Source organism: Brassica napus, chromosome A5 (genome assembly GCF_020379485.1).
Source record: "Brassica napus cultivar Da-Ae chromosome A5, Da-Ae, whole genome shotgun sequence".
Classification (NCBI taxonomy): domain Eukaryota; kingdom Viridiplantae; phylum Streptophyta; class Magnoliopsida; order Brassicales; family Brassicaceae; genus Brassica; species Brassica napus.
The window spans coordinates 20,710,547-20,735,474 of NC_063438.1; the positions used below are offsets into that span (position 1 = coordinate 20,710,547).

The 24,928-nt window shown below is 35.9% G+C and overlaps 4 protein-coding genes across 5 annotated transcripts; 1 reads left to right on the top strand and 3 right to left on the bottom strand.

The window, feature by feature from the left end:
• Positions 1–64: 64 nt before the first annotated feature.
• LOC125575146 (U-box domain-containing protein 12-like) lies at positions 65–2,647 on the bottom strand. Of its 2 annotated transcripts, none has more exons than XM_048779358.1 (3): positions 1,108–2,647; positions 524–885; positions 65–358 (listed from the first exon to the last, which is right to left on the bottom strand). In XM_048779358.1, the coding sequence occupies exon 1, from the start codon at positions 2,513–2,515 to the stop codon at positions 1,121–1,123; it is 1,395 nt and encodes a 464-aa protein (XP_048635315.1). In that variant the 5' UTR covers positions 2,516–2,647; the 3' UTR covers positions 65–358; positions 524–885; positions 1,108–1,120. The 2 variants fall into 2 exon arrangements, with proteins under 2 accessions (XP_048635315.1, XP_048635314.1); XM_048779357.1 differs by having other exon boundaries at positions 1,090–2,647.
• Positions 353–1,454, top strand: LOC125608836 (heavy metal-associated isoprenylated plant protein 47-like). Its single transcript, XM_048779361.1, has 3 exons — positions 353–453; positions 535–978; positions 1,020–1,454. The coding sequence occupies exons 1-2, from the start codon at positions 381–383 to the stop codon at positions 903–905; spliced, it is 444 nt and encodes a 147-aa protein (XP_048635318.1). The 5' UTR covers positions 353–380; the 3' UTR covers positions 906–978; positions 1,020–1,454.
• An 11,623-nt stretch (positions 2,648–14,270) lies between the features above and the next one.
• LOC106428853 (geranylgeranyl pyrophosphate synthase 10, mitochondrial) lies at positions 14,271–15,341 on the bottom strand. The gene has a single exon (XM_013869598.3). The coding sequence runs from the start codon at positions 15,321–15,323 to the stop codon at positions 14,271–14,273; it is 1,053 nt and encodes a 350-aa protein (XP_013725052.2). The 5' UTR covers positions 15,324–15,341.
• A 407-nt stretch (positions 15,342–15,748) lies between these two features.
• On the bottom strand, positions 15,749–24,723 carry LOC125608837 (seco-amyrin synthase-like). The gene is made up of 14 exons (XM_048779362.1): positions 24,350–24,723; positions 24,084–24,269; positions 23,499–23,588; positions 18,969–19,160; positions 18,808–18,892; positions 18,562–18,728; positions 18,107–18,298; positions 17,851–17,964; positions 17,216–17,461; positions 17,033–17,131; positions 16,892–16,948; positions 16,759–16,805; positions 16,162–16,651; positions 15,749–16,012 (listed from the first exon to the last, which is right to left on the bottom strand). Exons 1-14 carry the CDS (start codon positions 24,551–24,553, stop codon positions 15,899–15,901), a joined length of 2,283 nt encoding a protein of 760 aa, XP_048635319.1. The 5' UTR covers positions 24,554–24,723; the 3' UTR covers positions 15,749–15,898.
• Positions 24,724–24,928: the final 205 nt, after the last annotated feature.

Here is a 24,928-nt window from a genome sequence, read left to right on the forward strand (position 1 = left end):
TGTTTCCGTTAAACAATTCTTCCTTGGTATATGATTACTTATGAGTTATCATCAAACACACAAGAAGAGGAAAGATCTTTCCTATCGACAAGTATTATATGATGCGTTTGACTACAAAATAAAACATTATATTGACTTTTTCTCTCTCTGTCTTCGTGCTCAGCACAAAACATGGCTTTCGAAACAAGTACATACCGTAAGCCCGATGATAGTTTTCTTCAATCTCCACTTTAGCTAAAACAGAGGTTCCTCGTCAGGGGAAAATGAAGGTCTGACTCTTGCCAACAGCCTTGTTGCATAATCCTCCGTTTTGTTTTTAGCTCTTAACCTATTTCTCCATTTTTGTTTCTGGGTTTTACTGGAGCATTTTGCAGAAGAAGATGCGTATCAAATTGTCAGTGAATTGTGACAGATGCAGGAGGAAAGCAATGGAAGTAGCAGTCAATGCAAAGGGTAAAATATTCAGGTTTAAACAAAGAGAACACAGTAAGTGGTTTCTAATGATAGGATGAAAACTGTGTACCTTGCTTGCAGGTGTAATCTCTGTAGCCATAGAAGGGGAATCCGAGGACGAGCTCGTAGTGGTCGGTGATGGAATTGACGCAGCTTGTTTGGTTGACACTTTGAGGAAGCAAGCTTGCTATGCCATATTAGAGACTCTAGAAGAAGTTAACCCGGATATTCTCACTCCTGATGATGATCAGGTGCAAGAAGAGGATGATGATACAGACGATTCCAAGAACATCGAGGCTGCTGATGATGATAACGGTACAGATCAAAATGTTCCACCTCATTGCTGCTTAGCTGAATGCCCCACCATTTGCTATGAGCAGCCACAACATGAGATGTCTGAAGTAATAGTGTATGATTCTTATGGTCCAACCACTGGATGCACAATCATGTAAATGAAGATCAACTATGTATAATCCATATTCATTCAAAGTCAATATCTTTTGGTACATGTGTGTATATACAAACATCTTTTTTTTTTTTTTTTTGATCAACTCCAGGGTACGAACATCTAAAGGAAACAAAAGTCACAAATTTTTTTTTTAAAAAAACATTCTAGTCTTCTTTCAAGAAACATACATTAAAACAGGTTGAAACCTGGATCTGTTCATTAGGGAAGATATGGATCCCGGGCAAGATGTTCGATTGTAACCCTTCGCATTGACCTAACCAAATGTTCATGAGAGGCTCTGATTCTAGCAAGTCTGCTCTGCATACTCTGAATCACAGGATGGTTTAAAGCCTCACGCACTCTACCATAATGCTCTCGGTCTTCTGAGAAATTAATCAGCGCCTCGGCCGCATTATCCCTAAGCTCTTCCGACTCATCCCCCAACCATTCAATCAGAATCGGTATCATACCAGACTCAGAAAAGACCTCACGGTCGTTCTCATTGTAACACAGCTGAGAAATAGCTCCAGAGATCCTCTCCCTAAACTCAAGAGACCCATCTCTCACAAGCCCCACCAGCAAAGGAATCGCACCAGAGTCTCTAATAACAGACACAGAATGCCTATAACCGGCAAGATCCCACAACACATCAGAAGCAGCAAACTTGGATTCGTTATCTCCTTCTCTCAAGATCCTCACAAGCTGCTCCGCTATCAAAACAGCATTACCCTCAGCTACAGCTAGTATACAGAACACATCCTCCGCAATATCTTTCCCCATCGGATCTCCTCCGGAAAGAAGCTCCACATACAAAGGAATAGAACCAGCTTCAGTAACAGGCCTTATATACTCAGTCTGAGCCGCTATGATCCCCAAGGTATTACCAGCTAAAAGCTTTCCCTTCTCATCTCCATCTCGAAACAAATCCACAAGAGCTGGAACCACTCCTGCTTCAACCAGCAACCCCCTACACCGTCTAGTAACACCAATCAACCCAATAGCGTGACAAGCTCTCTCTCTCGACGCAAAGTTCCCAACTTTAACCGCTTCAACAAGAAACTTCAACCCACCGTTGTGAACAAGAACGCGTCTGCTCTCTCGTATCGTCGTCAAGGCAGTAAGGATCTCTAACAGGCACCATCTACTCGAATCATCTTCCCACGTGTTCAGCTCACGTGTCACGATCTCCACACCGCCTAACCTAGCTAACCCGACCCGAATCGAAGATCCGAAAGTAACTAAACTCCACAAACACTTCACCCAGATCCTTCGTAACGCAATACCGTTGTCATTCGCCTGCTCGAGTAAGAGCCCTAACAAGCTAGCGATCACGCCGCACCTCCCCATCGTCGCCGCGAACTCGCCGCCGAGGCAGGCGATGCGTTTCAAGCAATGCGCGGCGGCGGCTTGGACGGAGCGATTGGGGTCGTCGGAGACGCGGAGAAGACCGGCGAGGATCGGGATTGCGCGGGTTAGGATACTCTCCGGTGATTGATTAGCTAAAGCTGATAGCTTTATAACGGATCTTACGCGAATCGGGGCGGGAGAGGATGAGATCGCTCGTTCGAAGCGGTTAAACTCGGTTTCCCAATCTGGGTTTTGAAAACTTTCCATTTCTGAAGAAACCAGAAGGACGAAAAGGCTTGAGAAGAAGATGAAGATGGAGGAGATTCACTCGCGTCTACGCCTAAAAGTAACTAACGGAATGAAAGATTGAATGAATTGCATAATGCTTATAGCAGAATAACTAATTCAACATGAATGGTATAAAACTTGAAGAATGAAAAATACCATCATTTTTTCCCTAAATTGTGTTCATTTGCATAATCAGCTGTTATCATTTTTGTTGCCTTAATCATTAGAAATTAGAACTCCGGTTTTTTAAGAACATTCACCAAATTATTCTCTATCGGTACAAAGCAATTTTAACTTGTCTAATACTTGTTCCATGATTGACAAAATTGTTTTGTACAAAAAAAACTTGTTTTGTACAAAATTGTGTTTATACTTATATGTTTCGCCCACCAATAGAACCCGGTAAAAGTGTCAATTTCAACCCCAACAATTTCAGTCGTGCCAAATACGACCCGAACAATTGATCAGTGCCAAATACGACATCAACTCAATTATAATTCAAAAAACGACGTATTTGGCACTGATCAATTGTTCGGATCGTATTTGACACGACTGAAATTGTTGGGGTCGAAATTGACACTTTACCCAATAAAACCCACCACTACAACTTTTGAACGATTTGATGGGGGAAAATGTCATTTCAACCTCAACAATTTACGGTGTAAGTATAAATTCACATTTACTCTTTTTCGAATATGAAAAGATACGATAGAAATCGTTCAGGTCGAAAATAGTCATTTTCCCGATTTGATGTAATAAGATATATCCCTCCAAACAAAAAGCAAAAGTTCATCAACTGTTCAGGACTCTGAAAATACGATGAAGGTTGATGATATGATACTTCTTCTGAGAGATCTGATATACTCTAGTTCGCAGCAACAAGTCAAGGCAAATATTTGATGAAAGATATTGTTGCTAAGTGCTAACACACAGATCAATAAATCTCTGAAAATACGACTTGAATCAATCACTTCTTAAGACATAAGAGCAGTCACCCAGCCATTTAAAACTTACCAATTCAAATGTTACCCATCCAAACTCAATTCAAGTTACGTACAAAGAAAATACAAAGAAAAGGAATTGCATACTGAATTTTATCTAAAATATCAACTAGATCCGATCCCATCTTTAACACGTTAATAATCAATATTTGATACTAATCTTGCCACTTCGTCAACAATTTGTATTTGAATAATTTTTTTTTGTATGAATGTTAAATTTATTCAATCCAAAAACCATTTTACATCATAGTGTGTCTTTATTTGAATTTTTCAAAATAATAAAGAATTAAAAAATCATATGAACCTTCCACACTCGAGCTCTTGTGCTGAACCAGAAACGTAGGTCTTTTTCATAGCGAAAGTCTCCCAATAGCCTGATAGAACTCAAATACTCAACCTATTTTGGAGTACTGTTTTTTCAATAGTGCTAATGAGAGTTCCTTGTGTAGAGTGTGGCTCGCCGTGTCTTCTGCAATTTCGTTTCCTCCATAAACTATGATTAGTGAGTTGAAACAGGTATCTGATGACGAAAAATGTGACCTTGTCAACTGTGGTATCACTGATCAGTAAGACTAGAGTATCCCAGTCTACTGTAAACTTGTCTTTCAGCACTTCTTTAGCTATGTTTGTCCAGACTGTCGCCGTAAAAAACATGTATTGTTTGAAAACACAGATAACAGATTAAATATTTGATTTTATTTACACACTTAGCCATTGCATTTCTTTCTTATTTACAATGAATTGTTATTTCTTTTTGCTGAAAATAAAAACACAAACTGTAATATATAGTATATATTAATATGCTACAATACAATTTTTAAGAAAACCAAATATCATACAATTAATAATAATTCATAACAACTTACTGCAAAAAATTAAATCATTTTGAAATAAATAAACAAAAAAAATCAATAGGCTAATATATGAATATTACAATTACATCATTTTGCATCAAGTTATACAAGTATAAATATAATATTAAGGACATATAAAAAATTATTATCAAACATCTATATTATAATATAATATATTCTACTCTAAATATATTTTACAAAACATAAAAATATAAATGAACATTTTATAAAATCAATGGTTTATAAATTTACATTGAACGCCAGTTAAATCCAACATCTGCGCAAGGACGTGTATCAAGATCTAGTTTAATTTATATTTTCAGTTAGCGTGACAGATATGCCAATAAATACTTATCACATTCATTAGGGTAGCTAATAGTTATGATTATAAAAAATTTCTGGATCTTGATCGTCTTTTTCATTTTGTATTTTTTTTCATTAAAAAAGACTTTTAAGTTCACTTGTAAACAATCTACATTCTAAAATTCGTCATGCTCTCTAAAGTAACATTAGTGTAGCTACATAATCACGATATATCCTAGAGTTTAATATAGTCTAGATTCTATTCTGGACTAAGTGGTGATGCGTTCGATAGATGCTACGGTAGCATTGCTACCACATTATTCACTTTAATTTCATCGTCTTTTTTAGAAATAAACCTAGTAGATAACCATGTCAAAACAAATCATGAATCTCGTCACGAATTTCTATTTTCTATTTTCTTGTATCATGAATCTTGTCGACCGCATTCATCAGCTTTTTAATAAAAACCATTATTGTAAAAAAATTAAAAGAATAATAAGGTTTTTTTTTTATTACACACAGTTTTTCCAAATACTTCCTAGACCCAAAAAACTTGAATAAGTTGCTAATACAGAGGAACGTGAACAACAAGTAAAGGCTACGTTCAATATAACAATGAGAACTGGTTAGGGGTTTCATTCGCTCTACGAGCCTGTTATCGGGGAGAAACTATTACTTATGCCCTCCGATCTATTGTCACGCATGAAGATAACGAAGTACTGATTGCGGTTCCGTCGGCGGTGGAGATCAAAGAAGCAATCCAGGACATTAATGGCGAGAAAGCGCCAGGCCCGGATGGGTTCTCCACGAGTTTTTACCACACTCACTGGAATGAGATTGGACCAGACTTGGTACAAGAAATCCAGGGAGCTTTCAGAGCAGGCACTCTACCTCCCGGAGTCAATGACACTCATATCCGCCTGATCCCGAAAATTAAAAACCCGCAGCGAGTGTCTGATTATCGTCCTATTGCTTTATGCAATGTGTACCACAAAGTCTACTCCAAGATCCTTCAGAAACGACTGCAACCTCTATTGGGCAAAATCATTTCGGAAAATCAATCGGCCTTTATCTCAGGAAGATTGATAGGGGATAATGTACTCATCACCCCTGAGGTAGTCTACACTTTGAAGACGTCCCGAGCAGAGAAAAGAGAGGCAATGGCAGTGAAGACGGACATGAGTAAAGCATACGATCGGCTTGAATGGGACTTCATAGCTGCAGTGCTAGAGAGACTCGGATGTCACCAACATAGGATTGGTTTAATCATGCAGTGTATCTCGTCAGTTACATATTCCTTCCTCATCAACGGTTCGCCTAGAGGAAAGGTTATACCGAGCAGAGGAATTCGCCAAGGCGATCCCCTCTCACCCTACATATTCATACTATGTAGTGAAGTGCTCTCGGGTCTTTGTAGCAAAGCACAAGGAGAAGGACATATCCAAGGCATTAGGGTTTCTCGGGGGAGTCCCCAGATTAACCATCTCCTATTTGCGGATGATATTATGTTCTTCCTGAAAGCGGATAGAGAGTCGACTATAGCACTCAAAGAAATTATGCACCGATATGGGACAGCGTCTGGTCAATCAATTAACTTTGAAAAGTCATCTGTTACCTTTTCACGCAGAGCCCCGACTGATCTGAAAAAGATGGTCCATACAGAGCTTCAAATCCACAAAGAAGGCGGTGTTGGAAAGTATCTCGGGCTTCCAGAACTTTTCGGGAGAAAGAAGAAAGACATGTTCTCGTCAGTAGTGGATCGAATCGTTCAGAAAGCTAGCAGTTGGTGTAACCGGTACCTATCCGCAGCGGGTACGATGGTAATGCTTCAGAGTGTTCTATCCCCTATACCATCCTACTCCATGACATGTTTCAAATTGCCTGTCTCCTTTTGCAATCGTATCTAATCGGCGTTAACGCGCTTTTGGTGGGAGGACAAGACGGGGAAGAGAAAGATGGCATGGTTAGCTTGGGATAAAATGACTCTGTCTAAGAGTAATGATGGGCTGGGCATACGGGATGTACAAGCATTCAATGACGCCTTCTTGGCTAAAATTAGCTGGAGGCTAAAAGAAAACCCTGACTGTCTCCTGGGCAGGATCTTATTGACTAAGTACTGTCCAGAGGAAAATCTTCTAACTTGTACTGCCCCGTCAGCGGCTTCCCATGGGTGGCAGAGCATTCTGGTGGGTAGAGATCTCCTAGTGAAAAACCTGGGCTGGATAGTAGGCGATGGAGCGTCGATCAAGATATGGGATGATGCCTGGCTGAGTTTAGAAGCCCTGTGTAGGCCTATGGGACCTGCAACTAGGGAAACAGCTTCATTGTGCGTAAAAGACCTGATTCAAGCAGGGAATGGCGAATGGAACAGAGAATTGTTTCAAACAGTTCTACCCTTTGAGGAGGAAAGAGTTATGAGTATCACTCCCAGCACGAAAGGAGCCTCAGACGCTCTTAAATGGCTAGGAACTAAAACAGGAGAGTACACTGTCAAAACAGGATACTATACGGCCATGGCCGAGGTAACTGAAGAAATTCTGGAGGGAGAGGCTACCACTGAGTTTGACTGGAGAAAAACAGTGTGGAACCTCAAAATTGCTCCAAAGGTTAAGATGTTTACCTGGAAGAGTCTGAAGGGTATTCTCCCGGCTGGAGAAGTATTACTAGGCCGCCATATAAATGTCAATCCGGCCTGTAAGAGGTGCGGGAACTTGGAATCTATCAATCATCTTATTTTCCATTGTCCGTTTGCTCGCGAAGTGTGGAAATTTGCTCCACTGGATGGAAGCTTTGGAATTAGCGGATTGACAGATTTGAGAGCTGACTGGAATGACTTGCATAGGCTTGGTTGCCTTCCCCCGACAGGACTAACGCCCCCACCTCTTGTGCCATGGATTCTTTGGGCTCTGTGGAAAGCTCGCTACAGATTTGTCTTTGAGAATTTTACTGGGAGTCCGGCAGACGTTTTATCGCAAGCTATAGTGTTAGCAAGAGAATGGTCCGCAGCGCAGGACAAAAAAGAAACAGTCAGGTAAAGAATTCCCCAACCCCTCCCTCATGTAGCTGAAACGGTCACAAGGTCTGATGCTGCGTGGTCGGCGGTAACCAAGAATGTGGGGCTTGGCTGGGTTGTGGTGATTCGAGAACAGAAGACTCTGTTTAAGCTAGGAATCTCCTTCACCCCCTCAGCTCTCGTTGCTGAAGCCCTAGCCATGAAAGAAGCGATGATGACGTGTTGTAGGCTGGGAGTAAAGGACGTGAGATTTGATTCAGACTCAAGATTGTTGATTAATGCCATCAACGGCAAAGACCCTCTGTTGGAGATCTACGGAGTGGTGGAGGATATTCACATTCTGTCTAACGCTTTTGATGTTGTTAGCTTTGCTTGGTTGTCGCGAGAGAGAAATGGTGAGGCTGATTTGCTTGCCAAGAATGCTTTAAGTTTGTATGAACAAGGGGTGGTTGTGGCTACCTTAATGCCCCCACCAAACTAAATTATGAATGAATGTGTTTTGTGACAAAAAAAAAGAATAAATTCTTCATGATATCTTTTAAAAAACAAAAGAAAATTTTGGAAATTCATTTTTATATCCTACCAGATCTAAAATCCACTAAACTAATTAAAATTTCTAACCATTTACGCTCCCATTTCTCTTAGGTCATAAGATATCTTAACTGAATGAATTTATATTATTAAAACTGAAGTACATTTTGGTACTGTTTGAAAACTTAGATAATAGATTAAATGAAAGTTGTTTGGAAACAAAGATAGCAGATTAGATATTTTTTTATTTACATATTTAATTAATGTATTTCTTTCTCATTTACAGGTTCTGTCGTTTGGAAACTTGGATAGCAGATTAAATGAGAATTGTTTGGAAACACGGATAACAAATTAAATATTTTTTTTTATTTACACATTTAGCCATTGCATTTCTTTCTTATTTACAATGAATTGTTATTTCTTTTTGCTGAAAATAAAAGCACAAACTGTAATATATAGTATACTAGGGTCGGCCCGGGCTACGCCCGGGTTTTTGTTTAAATTTTAGCTTTATTATATATTTTGTATATTTATTTTGATATATATAAATATTATAATCTATTATAAAATATAAGTAGCTATAAAATTATAATTTTTAAAACATATTTGTTTTTAATCATATGAATCTCAAATTTTTAGTATCCAAATTTTTGATATTTTTTTTGGAAATTATATTTAAGGTGATGAGCAAAATAAACCAAAATTGATTAAATTTTAATTATGTGTTTGATTGGTTGCATTGTAGAAATGCTTCAATTCACTTGACTTTTTTTAATAAATGTTGTTTTCACATTAGTTTCTGAATAATTTGATTGATCATGCCCTTTAAATTTACAACCCTATATATATATCAGCGGTTTAAAAATTGTAATATTTTATATATTAAAAAAATTGTAACTATGTCACTAAAAACTACAAACTAAATTATTACAACAAAATTTCTGCACTTACAACCAACTAATAAGACCCATGATCTAAATATTTTTTTTATCTTACATATATAATTTTTATGTAAAACTTTGTTAAATGTACAACCAATCATAAATAGTTGAACAATGGTGTTTCTGCAATGTATTATGTTAACATATCTTTTGATGTATTAATTAATTTTGTGTTGTGTATATTTTGTAGTTGTTAGCCTCTAAATAATTGATGTTCTTTTATCTTTTGAATGATATATTAATGGGATGTGAGTTTGAACTTAATTGGTGTGATTTGGGTGTACTATCATACAATGGGTTCACAACTTTACTTGTTTACAATAGTGAATATTTTTATGCTAATATTTTCTCAAGTTTTTTTAGATAGTTAGTTTTTATTTGTTTGTGTCTAAGTGCTCATTTTATTTTAGTTTAAAATGTTGGCCTATTGAACTTATAAGGTGAGAATTTTGTAATTTGTTTGACAAAAGACAAACAGTTTGAAACAAACAATTAATCCAGTTTTAATAAAAAAAGGAAGTTTAGGGTTAAACTCCAAAGAGATTAAAATTCTGGGAAATTCTTAATTCACTTTTGAGAAATATAAATTTTCAATTGGCTTTATTTAATTCTGAATTTGTAAATATTGAGTTAGTCACTAAATTTATATAAATGATTAATTTTTTTTTTGTGTTCGTACTATTGGCCAAGTCTACTGAAAACAGTTAAAGATAGAAACTGAAATCATACGTGCAGTCGAGAGAGAGTGTGGGGAACAAAATTATTTGGTTTGAAATGAAAACAAACGGTTTTATAGAAATTGCACAGCTCGTCTCTTTCTTCATTCTCTCTTCATTGCTGATCCTTACTGCTCCAGTTCCCAACCTTTTAGTAGTCGTAGCTTCTGTTGTCATTATTCTTTCCTGTTTTGAAACTGTTGTCCTTTCTCTTACTATCCAAGATCATGTTTGCATGAAAATGCTGGTCATAATCCCATGATTTCTCCAGTGTCAACTTCAGTCTTCAGCACCCCAATTAACATCATCAACTTAGACATCAAGACCAGAAATATGTACACATGAAGTTCCATTTATCTCTGCCCAATACACGATTTAGCGTTCTTGAATGCGTTTTCTCACACACTGGACCACTCAAACGTATAGAAGCACATACCACTCTTGTTCTACAACTTTGGACAATGGTACTGAACACATAAATAATTTTCCCAAGCATGAACAAACTGTTTGCAGCATAAGAATATCAGTGAGAAAAAAAAACTTTGTTTTCAGGCAAGATTCAACTCTGTCCAAAAAAAATTGATTGTTTTCTTTTTTAACTAACCTGACCAAATGATAATATGGTAAGATAAGATGATTGTACCACACCTTACGGTAAACTGGGCCAGTTGGAGCATTAGCAGCAGAAACAACAGTAACAGGAGGAAAGGGCTACATTGAATATAGAACTACAGATTTACTCAAATGTTAATACTTTTACAATTCAGAAACTTGAATAAAGCAGTCAAACGTTGAGGTTTCTTACACCATGAGCTCCAAGTAACGGAAAAGCTGTTGGCTTTGTCAAAGTTGTAACAGGCTGATTGACTGATAAAAGTGCCAGAGGCCCATTCGGAACTGCGCAATGTGTGGTCTGTGAATAACTGGGTTTGGCCTAGGATTTTTGCACAGCTGGTGCTGCCAGTTAAGACTGCAAGAGAACATGTGCACAATGAATCAAGAAACATGTTCTATCATCGTGAGGAAAAAGAAACACACCTTTGATTAATGAGAGTCCGCAGTCTTGAAGATCTTAATGTAGGGAACTACGTCAATTTGTTACGAAAAGGAGGATTTACTTCTGCTAGCATTACGGTCCGGGCTGTTTTAGTGTCTCCATATTTGGAAAGCTGATCATTTTCCCTGCATTTGATAGATAATTAAGTTCTTGAATACCGGTTAAGAACATATTCCACATATCTACTCATCAACGACATAAACTCATTAAATACCAACAACAAAGAAACACTATTGCTACTGAGCTTACAAAAATGTTTAATAGAAAAACAAACAGAGTGTACTCACCTCACTCGCTGCACATTCACTCGCTAACCATAATCTTGGCGCTGGTGGAGGTCCAAGAGGAGGAGCCGCTACTGAAAGATTCAGTGAATGAATCCACAACATTCTGGCTAATCTCCGTCGCAAGCCTTACATGAGAGCTTTCCACCTTTTATGGTTTTAGTTCCTATGTTGCTTCGGTTCCTCTTTTGTTGCTCCACCTGTCCTTCCAGTTATCCGAGATAATCTTAATGTCACCGCCGCAGACATTGGAATCGCCTCCATCTTTGGCTCGGTCTTTGCTTGTCTTGCCATAAGGACATCCTGCAATCTATTTAGGCCGCATCTTGCCTCTGCCGCATTAACATCTCCACTGCTCCCGCAGTCCAGTTCACCTCCGAGATAACATAACCACTCTAGAAACAGAGATGATTAAAAGGATTAGGATTTGCGCGGATGATGTTTTAGGGGGTAAAGATTGACCTTTTTATAGCTGGAGATCCACAGCTTGTAGAGAGAGGAGATGCATTTAATGATAAATCGTGCGTGGAGTGGGTCAACGGATTTAAGAAAGTTGTTAATGGCTATAAATCAATGTATCACATAACGTCTCGGAGGAGAAGAACATGAGGCGAAACGACACGAACAGAGCTAGCCCGACCCAGAGTTTCTTCACGAAGATTCATATCACACAACCTTCCATAAACTCCACCGTGTCACTGCGCCGCCGCCGTAGAACGGAGAGAGGATCAGAACTCCATGGCTTCACGTCTTTAGAATTAGGGCTACAGACAAAATCCATTTGTCAGGCCGTATACACAATTTTCACGCGAAGCCCACATCTAAGCCCGTCACAATTTCGGATTAAATGAATTGATGCGTTTTGGTCGACGGTGACACGTGTCATGCTCAAAACTTTTGATTTTCTGACCTGGATCCTAGGTGGCATCGTAGGAGAGAAGCAAACATTACTTTATATAATTAGATATTAATCTGCTACAATACAATTTTTAAGAAAACCAAATATCATACAATTAATAATAATTCATAAAAACCTACTGCAAAAAATTAAATCATTTTGAAATAAATAAACAAAAAAAATCAGTAGGTTAATATATGAATATTACAATTACATCAAATTGCATCAAGTTATAAAATTATAAATATAATATTACGTACGGATAAAAATTATTATCAAACATCTATATTATAATATAATATATTCTACTCTAAATATATTTTACAAAACATAAAAATATAAATGGACATTTTATAAAATCAATAGTTTATAAATTTACATTGAACGTCAATTAAATCCAACATATGCACGGGGACGTGGGTCAAGATCTAGTTTAATTTATACTAGATCTTGACCCGCGCCCCAGCGCGGGTGTTAGATTTAACTTGCGTTCAATATAAATTTATAAACCATTGATTTTATAAAATGTCAATTTATATTTTTATGTTTTGTATCTGTACGTAATATTATATTTATAATTTTATAACTTGATGCAATTTGATGTAATTATAATATTCATATATTAACCTATTGATTTTTTTTGTTTATTATTTAAAAATGATTTAATTTTTACAGTAGGTTTTTATGAATTATTATTAATTTTATGATATTTGGTTTTCTTGAAAATTATATTGTAGCAGATTAATATATACTGTATATTATAGTTTGTGTTTTTATTTCAACAAAAAAAAATAACAATTCATTGTAATTAATTAATTATTTTTTTGATTTTAAGTGAAGTGGCAGATTTGTATATAAGAAAGAAATGCAATGGCTAAATGTGTAAATAAAAAAAAATATTGAATCTGCTATATGTGTTTCCAAACAATTCTTATTTAATTTGCTATCCAAGTTTCCAAACGACAGAATCTGTAAATAAGAAAGAAATACAGTGACTAAATATGTAAATAAAAAAAAATTAATCTGCTATCATTGTTTCCAAACAACTTTCATTTAATCTATTATCTAAGTTTCCAAACAGTACCAAAAGGTACTTCAGTTTTAATAATATAGATTTGCAGTTAGCGTCTCAGTGACAGATATGCCAATAAATACTTATCACATTCATTAGGGTAGCTAATAGTTATGATTATAAAAAAATTCTGGATCTTGATCGTCTTTTTCATTTTGTATTTTTTTTCATTAAAAAAGACTTTTAAGTTCACTTGTAAACAATCTACATTCTAAAATTCGTCATGCTCTCTAAAGTAACATTAGTGTAGCTACATAATCACGATATATCCTAGAGTTTAATATAGTCTAGATTCTATTCTGGACTAAGTGGTGATGCGTTCGATAGATGCTACGGTAGCATTGCTACCACATTATTCACTTTAATTTCATCGTCTTTTTTTAGAAATAAACCTAGTAGATAACCATGTCAAAACAAATCATGAATCTCGTCACGAATTTCTATTTTCTATTTTCTTGTATCATGAATCTTGTCGACCGCATTCATCAGCTTTTTAATAAAAACCATTATTGTAAAAAAATTAAAAGAATAATAAGGTTTTTTTTTTTTGATTACACACAGTTTTTCCAAAGACTTCCTAGACCCAAAAAACTTGAATAAAACTTTGTTAATACAAGAGAACGTGAACAACAAGTAAAGGCTACGTTCAATATAACAATGAGAACTGGTTAGGGGTTTTATTCGCTCTATGAGCCTCTACCCTTCGCAAAATTTATATATACACAGCAGAACTGGTTACTGGTTACTGGTTACGGTTTCATTCGCTCTACCCTTCCTATAATGTCGGTCGAAAAGCATATCTTTTATTACGATTGTTCAAGTAAATCTTTGAATGAGACAAACCCGCTTTAATATAAATCACATCCAAGTTTTGACTATAAAATTAACTATTCGTAAATGTAAACCTAGAATTTAATATAATAATTAATTATCTAGATACGTTTACACTGTTTGGATTTATAATAAAACTAATTATCTTGCGATCGAAGATATAGTTCTATTCCATTTTTAAGTTTGCATTTAACGAACATATATATCAATAATTTTCTAAAACATATATCAAGTTAGTTTTGTCGGTTGACAATGTAATCAGCGAGAGACAACAAAGGCGCCACCTTGTGTGAATCAAATCCTTGAAGATGCTCTCTCGCTTCTACGTTCAACTTCTCCGCATACTCCTTCGACTTCTCCACTCCCATGAACCTCGGATACGTTAGCTTTCCGGCCATCAAATCTTTACCGGCCGTCTTCCCCAACTCCTCCGACGACTTTGTCACGTCAAGAACATCATCCACAACTTGAAACATAAGCCCAATGCATCTTGCATACATCCTAAGCCTTTCAATCTCTTCATCAGACCCACCTCCCACTATAGCCCCCGCCACCGCAGAAGCTTCAAGCAACGCCGCCGTTTTGTGAATATGTATAAACTCAAGATGTTCCAACCCCACTCCGCTCATTCCTTCTCCGGCCAGATCAGCCGCTTGACCCGCAACGAGCCCTTCCGTTCCCAACGCTTTTGTCATCTCCAGAATGGCCCGGAGAACCCTCTCTGGAGGAACGCCCAAAGAGGTAGACGCGGCCATCTTCTTGACAGCCAAAGCTATGAGTGCATCAGCGGTCAAGACGGATATATCTTCACCATATACTTTATGGTTGGTTGGTTTTCCACGACGAAGGTTGTCGTCATCCATACAAGGGAGGTCGTCTTGGATGAGAGATGACGTGTGAAGCATCTCAACAGCACATGCAGTGGGCATTGCGGTGGACTCTTGGCCGCCTACGAGCTCGCACGCAGCTAAGCAAAGCATTGGCCTTACACGTTTTCCACCCGAGAGAAGCGTATACCTCATGGATTCACGGATTTTGAGTGCTGGCTCGCGGAGAGGAACAGCCTCGTCTAGTGCTTTGTTGACAGACTTGGCCTTATTGACCATATACAACATGAAGTCGAAGTTATAGCTTGTTACTGAAGCAAAACTGCGGATGTTAAGGTGGCGGGTCAGTCTGAAGACAGACGCAACTTCAGTGTAACGCGGCCTGAATCTCCAAAACAAGAAGTGGAGAGAGAGAAAGATGCAAATGAGAGTGTAAACAAGAGTTTCTCTGTTTTCCATTTTCGGCTTTAGTTATTTGATCCTTTAGATTTGGACTTATAATGCCATATTTATAGTGGAGATGTGGAACGATTTAGGGTTAATTAATATATCAACCACTAGTATTGAGTTCTTCAAAAATATAGTGACGTAACAAACGAACCAGCACATATACTTGTTGCAATTTGTAACATGGATTCATAGATTTCAGCGTCGAGAGAAAACTGGGTTAATTCCATCTAAAACATTTTTATATTAACCCAAAGTAACATAGTTATCATTAATTAGTACCATGTGGTTGATTGAAGTTGAGAAGTAGTCAAAACAAATAAATGTTTACGGTTTGCATTTACTACCATGTGATATGTGATGCTTACATCTATAAATTATGCGAAGAAAAATCTAAATTTATACGCATGATACTAAATTATGGGAAGAAAATAAAATGTTCGAACCCCATATACATAGATAGAACATAGAGATAGGAAGAATATGTTTTTACATAAATTAAGAATGTTTGACTTTAGGACCAAGATTTCAAAGAAAAAATGTTTACATAGAGAAGAAAAATTTATTTAGAAGGAATACTGAACTGCTCACTGGAGGGCACGTAGAGCCTGCGTGTAATATGTGAGTGCCCAAAGAGTGAAAATGTTCCTATACATAGGATAATGGAGCTTCAGATTTACACTTAACACCCCACTCATTTCCTGAAGAAAAAAAAAAGAAGAGAAAGACCAGAAATTTAAGGAATTAATAAGTCTCTCAAACGTAAATCATATTTATAATCATAAATTCAAAATCTATAGTGGTTATATAATATACGGAAAAAAAAACTCTCATGAATTTAATTAATCACCTCTTGTGGGTAATCTCCGTTATCCAACTGTGAATTGATCAAGACTTTGGCAGCACGATTAACCGGACGTGGATCTCTCTCCATCTGACCACCCAAAATTAAACTTATAAGCGCTTGGCCTGTATTCACAAGATTTGTCTTGTTTCTTCCACTAAGTGGAATGTATCTCCTTTTCGAACAAGAGAGATAACTCTCTCCCCAACCACCTTCCTCGTTTTGTGTCTCAAGAAGGAACCGAACCGCTCTACGGATAGCCTCACAGTCGTTGTAAGTCTTACCTGCAGCCACTAGACCTCTTACTGCAAAGAAGGTTCCATAAATGAAACACACGCCCCAGCTTCCATACCAAGAGCCATCCGACATTTGAAGATTCTCCAAGTATTTCACTCCATTCTTTATAAAGTCTTTCACTTGTTCTTTCTTGTATTCAGGAAACTGTTTCATGAACCGAGCAATTGCTACTAGTGCCGACCCAGTGCATTCAACAAACCTAAAGACGGTGTATGCCATAAGTAATATATTTACAAGAAAAAGTGTGATTCTACACATATATATATATATATATATATATATATAGATAATTAAGAAATATATTACTCATGCTCCACAACTGCGTCTTTCATAAACTCCACTGGACTAAACCACTGCATTTGATTAATTATGTTTAGGTATTTGTTACACACAATTATTCAATAATCTTGAAAATATAGAAAAATGATATGTAAGAGACCTCTAGCCAAGTTTTCCCAGGTGCTGGTTCCCACGCTGTTACACCTCCATTCTTGCTCTATTAATTTGAATAGAAGAAAAATGTTGATCAATAAAAATTATTTAAGCATATTAATTAATAAGCTAAGTTTATATATACAACCTGAAAATGGAGAATCAAATTGACAGCATCATAGAGCCTCTTTACATCCATTTTCTCACCTATGAACTCTTGCGGCATTGTTTCGAACATTAGGCAGCACTAGACATGGATATAAATAATTAGCTTCACTGTGTAACTGTAAGCTAGTTAAGGATCAATACATGATCAATTAAGAGAAGCCACCTCTAAACTTTCAGCAGTACAATCTGAATCAGGCAATCCTTGATCTTTGTCAGGAAAATTCCAACCACCTTTTGTAATGTGCCTAAACATTTTGAGATGGTCACCAGGTGGGTTTTCTGTTACCTGAGATTTCTTCAAAAAGTCGTATCCTTTGATCAGCGTTGATCGAATAATCTCATCATCGTCATCTGCAGCTAAAAGGACTTGTAGCGAGAAGGCTGTATCCCATATTTGACTACCACAAATCTGCTCAAGTAAAACATCAGGCTTAAATTGCTATGGATGAATCATCTAATTTTGATATGGCATACTACTGAGTTTTTTTTTTAATATGTAACGGCATTATTATTTGGGGTTTTCAAGTTTTGGCTCTCAAAAGCTGAACACAAATTATACATGATATTTTATTGAAAAGTCTTTTAAAATTATTATAATTCAAAATTTTTTTTTTTGAATTAATTTAAGGTTACGATAAATGTGACTGTGGCACGGCACATGTCACAAGTCACATGTTAATTTGAGCCCGCCACAGTCGCATATAACCACAGCCACGTTCAAATATATTTGAATTCAGTAAACGAATCATCTCATCTGTTTATATATGATGACATATTGCCATCCCAAAAAGAACTAACCTGGAATTTCAGACCGTCATCACCAATCCATACAAAATCGTGGAGTCGAGCAAGATGTTTCTTGAAGTAATCACCCTCTGGTTCTTCTACCCAACATGCAAGCATACAAAGCACCTATCAAATATGATAACGAAAGTGGTCACAGACTGGATATTTTATGTTTCTTCTCGATTAAATAAAAATCAGACATACGAATATACCCAAAATTAAATGAAAAAGGATAAATTCTGAAGAGGGATTATTTTAAGAGTGCAACCTTTGGCACACATCCAGTGGTAAGGTATCGGGTGGAGTCATCATGGTAGTGAATGAGTTTCATTGTTGTTTGAAGAGCTCTTTGCCTTATGATTTTGTTGAAAGGCCAACGGTTTAGGATGTTCTCAGAGAACATATGAACACTTTTCCAAAACAAATCTTGTAGATATGATTGTTGATTGTATTTATCTTCCTGCACTCATTTACACCAACATTATGATTTGTGATACATATCCATTTGTTGTAATCAATAAACATGTTTTTAAAAATTAACCGCCATTGTGTTGGATGTAGTTAATTGGCAAAAAAAAATTTATTTTAAATGAAGTATATGCGTTTGGTCCGTGAGATGTGCATTATTTTTCTTTTTACTATTCACGTCCTATATACTGGACTTATACACTAACATTTGCACCATGACATGTTAGTTCATGGTAGGTTTAAGAAAATACTAACCTTTGCGCATAGGTTTTGGGCTTGGCTCCAAACGATTTGGGCATAAGGGTGTAGATAAAGCTCTTCACGGAGCTGTAGAATGAGAGGTGTTGGTATAGCTACAAACTTTTTACCGTACAGGTATGACAACGCCATAAAACTCTCCCGAAAATAAATCCACACGGTACCTGCACATATAAATATCAAACAAACTGCGAGCCAATCTCATCATATGAAGAAAAAAACAAAGACGCCGCAAAATTCAACCTCCATTAATAGGAGAAAAAGAAGGGAGCATCCAGAACTCGGGTGGTATAGATTTGCAGCCAGACCAATCGTACACTCCAAGAACCTATTAAATTAGCAAGATTAAGGGCAAATCTCGATGATGATAATTATCTTTTGGTGATTTAGTTCAGTAAGTGTACCGAAAGCCAAACTTTTCCAAACAAGGGGGTATAAGTAGCACCACCGTGGTCGAGAATCCATTTACGAGCCATTGCACAAGTACTTCCTTGTTCTGGTTCTACTCGTAGAATCCGTAGGCAGATGTAGTTGAGGACCGTGCTTAGCATACAACTGTCGCTCTCTATGTCTATTCCCCACCCACCATCTACGTTCTACAAAATCCTACTATAGTCATGTATAGTATATATGTATATATTCAAGCATGTGTTGGGATATTCTAAGTTGAAGTGGATATGATTTGGGGTTTTTGTGAAAAGAACCCAACCTAAATCATTTCACCTAAAGTCTGTAACAAAATTAAAGGTGTAAGCATACTCCAACAAAACAAATAAATACCCAAGTCCTGTTGGGACGAACTGGTCTAGTGGCTAAAACTTTTTGATCATCACCTAATAGAGATCTAAAAAGTCATAGATTCAATTTCTGTTAGAGACATCTAATATCCAATATAATCTAAATTAACATGATATGAGTTTTGCAGTACGAAAATACAAACCCAAACCTCATAATTAGTAAAAAAACAAAATATTTTAATGAAAAATGAAAAACTTAAGAAAACCTTGTAAACATAAATTGAAAATAACGTGAATGCACTTGATTGGCAACTATGTTTTATATTTTTTGATCAAAATACCAATTTTTTTTTGATAGAACTACTGTAAAAACTTTATAAATTAATAATGTAGGATTTATAAAATTTTATTAATTTCAAAAAAATTCATTTTAAAAAAATTTCTCTATTTTTAGAATATTTTGTTTTATAAAAATAAAATATCTGTGCGTATATATATTAATTAAATATTAGAAATTTGATTTTTATATCATTTTTGATATACTATTTGGTGCATACAAAATATGATTTATATAATGTAAATGTAGTTTTACATATAATTTTACTAAATATTATCAAAATATATTGAAGTGTAAAGAAAAACAGAGATGAACGTCATTGTGTATATAAAATAAATAATACGATTTTTTGCTTGTATTTATATATAAATTATTAATTTATGATTTTAGTGAGACTATATATTTATACAAGATTTTCTAAAATAAATATGATCTTATTATTTTATCGATTTGCGTCATTTTAAACCGTCTCAAATTTGAAATCGAAGCAATTTATTAATTTAACGTATTTATTATTTTATTGTGTATTAATTAGAGTTTATATTGTATATTGTGTTTGGCGTAGCTTCCAAACTCTGTTCTGAAGATCCGGTTCTTGACACATTGTATAACGCTCCGACCCGTCTACGGCTAATGGGCCACCCACGTCCATTCTTTCGGCCTGTGGGCCCCATCCCGTCTGACGGTCGATCCATTAATTTTCTAAGGCTCGAAATCATTGTTTACTGACCCTGCAATCACCACATGACCTTTCCTCGTGATTTGGCCTCACTCGCACGCTATCGCGAATCACTTCCCGATAGGTCACCCATCCTTCCACTACTCCAGCTCAAGCACGCTTAACTCTGGAGTTCTTTCAGGATGTGTTTCGGAAAAGGTAAATCAACTTTGGTGACATAGGTAGCCAAATCAATTCTCTTATGCCTTTCCGTATATCACAACTCGGGATGTTACAATTCACCCCCTCTCATAGAACGCAACGTACTTGTTGCACCCCATGACAGGTCTCAAGACGCCTCTCAGGTCAGAACTGAGATGGCTAACCAGCTCTGATACCACTTATAACGCCCCGACCCGTCCACGGCTAATGGGCCACCCACGCCCACTCTCTCGGCCCGTGGGCCCCATCCCGTCTGACGGTCGGTCCGTTAATTTTCTAAGGCTCGAAATCATTGTTTACTGACCCTGCAATCACCACATGACCTTTCCCCGTGCTTTGGCCTCACTCGCACGCTATCGCGAATCACTTCCCGATAGGTCACCCATCCTTCCACTACTCCAGCTCAAGCACGCTTAACTCTGTAGTTCTTTTAGGATGTGTTCTGGAAAAGGTAAATCAACTTTGGTGACATAGGTAGCCAAATCAATTCTCTTATGCCTTTCTGTATATCACAACTCGGGATGTTACAAGACTTTTTTTGTGACAATCCATCCTCTTACTAGGAACCTAGGTTCACAGCGCTGCAGCGCACTGACCCCAATCCCTCCATTATGAGTCCTCTCTGACTCCATAATTAGGTTGTTGGTGAGACTCGAACCCAGGTCCTCACCCTTTAACAACACTCCTCCAGGATGAGTTGTCACCAATTGACCTGCAGATCAATTGGTGACAGCTTGTCCTGTGGGAATCCTGTTAAAGGGTGAGGTCCTGGATTCGAGGCTCACCAACAACCTAATTATGGAGTTAATGAGAACTCATAATAAAGGGATCGGGGTTGGTGCGCTGCAGTTCTGTAAGCCTGGGGCCCACGGGGCAGGTAGTTCCCACGGGGCGGGTTGTCACATATACAGTTCAATTGGTGACAACTTGTCCTGTGGGAATGCTGTTAAAGGGTGAGGTCCTGGGTTCGAAGCCCACCAACAACCTAATTATGGAGTTAGAGAAAACTCATAAGAAAGGAGTTGAGAACGGTGCGCTGCAGTGCTGTGAGCCTGGGGCCCACAGAACAGGTAGTTCCCACGGGACGGATTGTCACACATTGATGCGCAACATCTACAATATTTAGGTTTCAGAAATACATGCTACAATTTTCTTGTTCAAACATTGTTATTGGCATATCTTTAACTTTTAAATTCGCTAAATTTATGGTAAAATTGATAGGACATTCGAATTAGCAGAATCTAGATAATGCAATGAATCTTATTTAGTCTATAACTCAATGAATCTTATTAATTCTACAATACCTTAGATTTAATGTCTTAATTTAGAAAATTTCTAATATTTAACTAATATATCCGTGCGTATATATATTAATTAAGTATTTTGATTTTTATATCGTTTTTGTTATACTATTTGGTGCATACGAAAATATGATTTATATAATATAAATGTAGTTTTAGATATAATTTTACTAAATATTATCAAAATATATTGAAGTGTAAAGAAAAAATAGAAATGAACTTCATTGTGAATAAAAAATAAATATGCAATTTTTTTGTTTGTATTTATATATATAAATTATTAATTTATGATTTTAGTGGGACTATATATTTATACGAAATTTTCTAAAATAAATATTAACTTACTCCTTTCGTTTAATAAAAATAGACTTTATAACATTTTCACATATTAAAAAAACACATTAAATTACTATAATAAATGTATTGTTTTTTTCAATTTTTAATTTTTAATATCTTTTAACCAATAGTAATTCAGTAAAATTAATTTTTTTTTAAGTTTACAATTTTTTCATAGAAAACACAAAATATCTATCTTTGTGAAACAAATTTTTTTCTAAAACATTTATCTTTTTGAAACAAAAAGAGTATTATTTTACTGATTTGTGTCATATTTTAAACTGTATATTGTGTTTGGCTTCGCTTCAAAACTCTGTTATGAAAATCTGGTTCTTGACACATTGATGCACAAGCATCTACAATATTTATTTGAAATATGGGTTTCAGAAAAACATGCTACAATTTTCTTGTTCAAACATCGTTATTGACAATTCTTTAACTTTTAAATTCGCTAAATTTATGGTAAAATTGATAGGACATTTGAACTAGCAGAATCTAGATAATGCAATGAATCTTATTTAGTCTATAATACCTTAGAATTAATGTCTTACTGGATTCACCGATCTACCAAAACAAGCTACCGAAAAAAATGATCGAGAATCTTCTTCTCTGTTCTTAAAAAAAGTTCTTAATAAAATATCAGTATCAATAAACTGAATAAGAAATAAAATTACAAAAACCTTTTACAGATGAAAACTCCTACAACTAGATAAACACCAAACACTTCATACCAAAAAATAAAAGATAAACACCAAACACTTTTGTCAATCACACCAAACACCTAATGATAAATTTAAGAACCTCTATCTTTTTTTTTTTTTTTTTTTTTTGTAACAAAAGAACCTCTATCTAAATAACTAAAATAATTATACAAATAAATATAATGATCAAAATAGAAATAATTCATATTTATCTCAAATCTATGCTGCATCAACGTTTTCCTTGAGAGGAAGAAACGGTGACATGATCGACGTGTTATTGACAACGTTTTGATGATGAAATTGTTTGAAGGTTCCTATTACCCAGTTAGTATATCTAAAAAGTTTGAAAGTAACGTCAAACACGTTATATTTGCTTTTAAACAAATCTAAGCATTTCAAAACGTTTTTAGATTGGACTTTCTTGCATTTTTTGGGAGATGATTCTACAATAATATGTAAATGATATAGATCTTTACAATTAATAGTAATTAATTTTTTTTTTTTTTGACAGCAAACATTTACAGACTCATGTTAATTAAACCAAAGTGGTAACTCCGTATCCATGTAATTAATTTTAAAATTGGAAATTCGTAGTCTTACAATATGTTTGATCGGTTAAATGTGTAGTGCACAGATGGATACCTGATGGATGTACATGTAACGCAGAAACTCTTTGCGATGCTCCACGGTGAAGATTTCTTCCAGGTGTCCAGTTATGTATAAGCATATGAACTATTGTTTTTTTTTCCCGTTCATTGAAAAACACCATCATCATTATAAATTAAACAGTCCAATATAGAAAATATGTTTCATATATAAACTATATACCAAGCCTCAATGTTAAACATTTGATACTAAATATTATTTTTTATTTTTAAAATTTCCTTATTACTAATATTGTTTAAAATTTTAGTAACATATATTTGATTATTTTACTTTTAGTCTTTTAACTCATTAAATAACAAAATTAAGTAAAAATATTATTTTAATTAAAGATAAAACATAAAATTTAAGAAAATTTTAATATACGTGAATTAAAAAGTTGAATAGAAAATTTTAATATACGTGAATTAAGAATTTAGATGATTTGCCAGTCCAATAAGTGTTTCCAAGTCCCCGGTGAAAATGGGGCTCTTGATCCCTTTTTGTTAAAAAAAAACATAATAGGTCTACAATCTGTGTAAACTTGAAACCTTATAAACTGTTGGAGAAAGAGCATGAGCTTACAAATGGGGAGTTCAAAAACATGATACCGGAGTTCTCAGCAGGCCAGTGCCCATCCTTAGCCTGTAACGCCCCAAGATATAGCATTCCTCTTCTCATCGCCGTCTTGGCATCTTCATACGTTATTTTATCTGCGTCCTCTACTCTCACTCGCGGGATCTTTTGCTCAAACTTCTTTTCACTCAAAAACTTGAGTCCAAATGAAGTCAAAGTATTAGTACTACTAGTAGTACATGTTTACAATAAAAAACGTCGATTACCTCACTCACCTGCATACGCCATAGGAGATCGCCACTGGTTTTGAAACGTGACCGGTTGAGCGAGAAATTCCGGCGAGCCTGTTCCATCCCAGCGAGTTCTTCGGGAGAGCCTGCTTCTGCATCAAACTCCCAAGTCTGTCTGCCCACGTAGTTGTTGGTGCTGAACAAGTGATGTTCATCTCTAGCCGCCGCTCCGATCCTCAGCCTCCACATATTATATGTTATCAGTATTCTCTTATGTGCTCACCAATTACGATTCAATAACTTCGTAACTAGATTTTTGAACACATGTGGCAAATGACTGATATAAACAATGGCGGAGCTAGCCTAGAACCAAGGTATATGACTCATGTGAAAAGAAAAGTTCCCTCTATTTTGTAAAACAAATATGAGGTAATTAGCTTACTGACCGTTATAAAACACATTTGTTATCAAACTGACCCATGTAAACGAATATTCTGCCTCCGCCATGATAATACATGTGTTGGAAAATGCATTAGGCATGAGTCAGACAATGGGATCTAACAAATTATCAATTAAACTGAAATAAATCACAAATAATTTTTTAATTTTTATTTTACAATAATA